The 4,955-nt window shown below is 26.0% G+C and overlaps 1 protein-coding gene across 1 annotated transcript; it reads right to left on the reverse strand.

Annotated features, from left to right (window-relative positions):
* Nucleotides 1–3,374: 3,374 nt before the first annotated feature.
* LOC135928773 (diphthine methyl ester synthase-like) lies at nucleotides 3,375–4,503 on the reverse strand. Its single transcript, XM_065465237.1, has 8 exons — nucleotides 4,366–4,503; nucleotides 4,262–4,322; nucleotides 4,160–4,220; nucleotides 4,007–4,115; nucleotides 3,848–3,968; nucleotides 3,766–3,805; nucleotides 3,614–3,717; nucleotides 3,375–3,571 (listed from the first exon to the last, which is right to left on the reverse strand). The coding sequence occupies exons 1-8, from the start codon at nucleotides 4,501–4,503 to the stop codon at nucleotides 3,375–3,377; spliced, it is 831 nt and encodes a 276-aa protein (XP_065321309.1).
* Nucleotides 4,504–4,955: the final 452 nt, after the last annotated feature.

Raw genomic sequence — 4,955 nt, forward strand, 5'->3', positions numbered from 1 at the left:
AATAAATAATATATTTAAAAATAAGAAATAAATAATATATTTAAAAATAAGAAATAAATAATATAATTAAAAATAAGAAATAAATACTTGTTTCTAAATCTAATGTCATTTGCAAATACAGGAAATACAACTAAAAATTATCTTAAATGTAGAAATAAATAATAAATTTTCTTAAAAATATAGAAATAAATAATAAATTATGTGATAGGTGATATATTGCGGATACAATAGAGCTACGCTAGGTTTTCCTCAAAAAAACCATCAAACTGGAAAATTAATTTGGGGGAAGAAAATGAGGAGCCCTTCACACGTTTGTGGGCAAGCCGCACGTACTTGTACGCACAACAGTTTGAAAACTGTTATTTAAACGTCTATAAGCTATAGCTAATAACAAAAGAAGTTGGACAAAACAAAAGCCTATACCCGAGAATTACAAGATAATTTAATTATTTTAAGGGTGGGAGGTGGCTGATTTTAAGCTTAAAATCTACTATAGATATTTTGATTAATATTTTCATATCAATTGCAAAATAACCTAAAAGAGAAAAAGAAATTAAGTATATATTATTTAACTTCTTGTGAATATTTCAATTTGGTTAATATGGTTATAACATAATGTAATGTTAAAATACCTAATTATAAAACAATATATATAGAATAAAAAAAAATTCATAAAAAGATCTTAATAATATTTTAAATCTTTAATAAAAAGTTTTAATGAACAAATCTTAATAATATTTGGAGCCTTTAAAATTCAAAAAATATAAATGTAGTTTGGCAATTAAGAGTTATTTAAAACACTTGTGTATCTTTTAATGATGAAATAATGGGTTGCTTGTAAGTTGTAGCAAAAGTATAATGTCAAAAAGGTAACAAGAATATAAACTAATGTAAAATTAATAAAAAAATGGAGAGCTTGGTTTAATTATTAAAAAACAACTAAAAAATAAAATAAGGGGAATAAATTAGTAAAATGGTATCTGGGAGATAATATATTATTCTTAATAAGCATCTTGGTAAGACTTTGTGTTGTAGTGTTTATAATCTTTTAAGGGAGGAAATGGAAAGTTATGCTGGTTTGCAGTTAACTTATTTAATTTACCATCAATTATAATTAACTTAAAATTTTAATGAAATGTGCAGATGCACATTGTATGCGTTCCAGACCCGCCTGCTAAAATACAGTTTTTTGGTCTCATGATAGCAAGTTTGCTAAAACCTATTATTAGTGTTTATTTCTTTAAAATTGGTAAATAATTCTTTTATATTACATAAAACTAATCTCTTTTGCACTTGGTTCTTTTTTCCATTAACTTTCATATATATAAAATTATTCATACCTGGCATAAGTCTGCTGTTTTCATCAGAATTATAAAATTATATTACTTTATTTGCAACGTCAATCGGAATTATTCTACCTGGTTTTATGCGTTATATTTAAAATAATACAATACAATTTGGTAAATGTTGTTTTGAGTTTTTTAACATTTAATAAATGCAAAATAATCAGATTTTTTAGGATTTTAGTTTTAATGCTTTTATTCACATATATTGCCCACTTTTAAAAAAATAATTACTCTATATTTGGTATAATATAGGATTTAAGCCATGCTACTTATATTTAAAGTGTAATAACTTTTGGCCCAGTACTCGTCCCAATCTAGGATTTTTTACAAATATTAATAAGTATAATGTCTATCTGTAAAAAAAATTTAAAAGAAAAAAAAAGAGCAATTTTTATTTTATAGCCATTTCCGGTTTTTGGTAATAGACTTTTTTTCAATAAAATAAATTTTATGTCATATTAAAGAACTATTCTAGAGCTATTTAATAAAATTTAAATCATGTCTTTAGTTTAATTACTTTTTGAGATATTTAAAATTAAATATAGTGTATTTTGGAATTTCTGCGTTTCTAAAGATGGCCATATCTTATGAAGTAATCTGAGTTGAGAATTAAAATTTTATATTTTTACTAGTAAGTGTATATACTACTACCATCATTTTTAAAAAAATCGAAGGGGGTGGGGTTAAATTTTCAGTTGATTTGATATGGAATACAACATATATATGTTTTTCTATTTTTATAAATTGTAGCTTTAAGCAAATATAAAAAAATCAATTTATTTAAATACATTACAGAATGTATACTAGCATATTAGTTAAATCGCTTCGAATAAGAATTCCGAAGTCGAAGAATAGCCCCCGATAGAAGCGCCTAATAGTATTTACTAGGACATGGTGATAATAAACCTTGGAATTGTGAAGAGGGAGAGCAATTCTCGGATTTTCTATAATCCATGTGAAGGCTCAAACTATTGCCTATGATATTTTAGAAAGAACCACAAAAAAGTCCAGGTACTAATAATGTCAAGGTTGAATCAATCATTAAAATAGAAGCCAGGTTATTAATTCCCAATAGTGATCTCATCTGCATCGAGTCTAATTTTTCAAGCCCGAAAAAATTTGTCCTGCCCGATCCTAAACGAATTTTTTTTATTTGTCTCGAAAAGCTTGACCCCAAATAAAAATTATTTGTCCACCCGGTCTGGCCCGAATATATTCAAATATAGAATATTTAATTTTTTTTATTATAAACAAAAAATATTCTACAAATAAAAATATTAGACCCGACCCAACCTGAAATTATTATTTTCTTAAATAGACTCAGCCCAAAACTCGTTCGAGCCGGGCTAGGGTCGGGAATGGGCTGTGATTTGTATATCTCTAATTCCCATATTAAATAAGAGAGGTTTAAATGGATCTCCTTGTTGAATATCCTTTTGAAACTTTATGGTGTGTTGGCCAAATTTCAGGCCAGATTCTTTATAATAATTAGCGTTAAATGACTTAATTCTTAGCTGGCCCAATATTTTAGTCAAGAAATACTGGGCAAGATTTCTCTCATAGATGGCAGAAAAGTTTGTAAAATCAACGAAATTCGAGGGTTGTGTAATAATATTTTATCGAGAATCTTAATTTAAAATTGGTGAAATCAAGCCATTTAACAACAACATTCATTCTAACAATAATAAAATGATAGCTAATTGGGAAGAGTCTATAGAAGAAAAGAAGTCACATCTGATGGTGTTGAAGAAAATCTTAAAAACCAATTTTTAGATTATCTTATTGTCTAAGGGGATGGGATATGTTACAATCTTCTCTAATAGCAAAGTGAGGAGAGAAGGTAGAAGCAGTGGGTTTAATCTTTTCCATTACTAAGTTAATTAAATATAAATAACAATTTTTATAAAGGTTTTTTTATGGTCCTGGGATGGTTTTTTTTATACTGGGCCTAAAGATCTCTGATATAAAATATAGATATATAAATAGCTAATACAAATGATTTAAAATGTGAAATTATAAGATTTACAACTAAATATAATTAAGCATTGAAAAATATTCATAAAATTTTTGTTCAACATCATGTAATTCCCCTACAATAACCAAAGAATGAAGTGGGAGACCAAATTGGAAATTTAATAGCTCCTCCATTTTTCCAGAAACTATTTTTTGGTTATCATTACCCATTCTAGCTAACCCAAAACCTTTTGTGCTCAAATTGATTAATGCTGTAGACTATTTAATACAAAATTATAAATTATTATTTGTACCATTATCGGGATCTTCTTTTAATTTTGATTTGGATATTTCAAGTAATTGATAAATGGCTTTATTAATTGTTAAAAAATAAGGGGGTTCATATATAGGTCGATTTCTAATATAATTTTTTTTTAAAATCAATATCAATTATTTAACCACATACTTGATAATATTTTCAATGGACTTTTCCTGAATTTTAATATCTATTATAAACCATTTAATTTTTAAAATCTAATTTTAATTACCCAACAAGCAAAGAGTATGTAGTCCCCTTTTCATATTTGCAATAATTTTATCGTAAAAACTGGCTGGTTTACAAAATTCATCCCATGCTACTATGGATACTATTTCTCCAAATTTATATATCTATTTTCTGCTATTATATATCTAAAAAAATAATTTACTTGAAGACCACAATCACCAACTGCAGTTATAATAGAAGAATTGTGTAAAACTTTATATTTTACATTATTATCAATACAGCGTAAAATTATTTCTGAGTGAGTCGTAGCACTATGAAAAAATTTAAATTAAGTTTAATTATTATGAAAATTTACGATAATGGATCACCTATAATAAGTAAACAAATTTTTAATGAGAGTGCTTCTTTAATTAAATCTAAAAAAAGCCTAAAATATAACTAAAAAGATTTAACTGACCATCTGATTCTTCTAGAAGTTCTCTATTTAAATAATTTATTGGTTTCTCATAATACAATTCCTAATATAATGTATAGATCTAATTTTAATATAAGTTAGTTTACCAAAGTTTTTTTATCTGTTCCTATTAATATTGAAGTGTATATATCCATATATATCTTATCACAGTCTTTGATTATTTCATAGCTTTTAATTGTAATATCATCTACACCAGATAACCCAAGTCCAATCAAGTAGAGCATGGTAATGCCGAACAACTAAAAAGTGTGGTCATATGTTAAGGTGGGCAAATTTTAAAGTTTTCGTAATATTATTTAACCAATAAAAATGAAATTATCTATAAAGTATAAGCTTTAGATACTAACTCTTAAATTTAAATTTAGCCTCTATAAATATTTAACATAAACTTTAACATTTGTTTCTACTTTCGAGGGGCGATTTTTTCGACCCAGAAGCGAAGCTCAGTTGTAGTATTTAAAATCGAAAGTCCCTGCTTCGAAAAATGACCAAGATTCAACTTCCCTTTCCTTTCCTTTCCTTTCAAAAAGAAAGAATGAATGAAAGAAAGAAAGAAAGAAAGAAAGAGAGAAAAGTCAAATGATTTGAAATATATATGATTAATATAAAATATATAATTCAATTTTAAATAATAATTATGAGATTTATGCAGGAATAATGCTTTTAAATAAAGAGG

Source organism: Gordionus sp. m RMFG-2023, chromosome 4, assembly GCF_954871325.1.
Source record: "Gordionus sp. m RMFG-2023 chromosome 4, tfGorSpeb1-WG-v2, whole genome shotgun sequence".
NCBI classification, from domain to species: Eukaryota; Metazoa; Nematomorpha; class Gordioida; order Chordodea; family Parachordodidae; genus Gordionus; species Gordionus sp. m RMFG-2023.

Bases quoted from the DNA above. Each gene is read 5' to 3' on its own strand.
- LOC135928773 (XM_065465237.1), bottom strand. From the start codon at position 4,503: ATGCTCTACTTGATTGGACTTGGGTTATCTGGTGTAGATGATATTACA. The intron at 4,221-4,261 runs GTCAGTTAAATC...GGCTTTTTTTAG, and splicing joins ACTTCTAGAAGAATCAGATG to ATTTAATTAAAGAAGCACTC. The intron at 3,718-3,765 runs GTATGTGGTTAA...AAATTATATTAG, and splicing joins TCCATTGAAAATATTATCAA to AAATCGACCTATATATGAAC.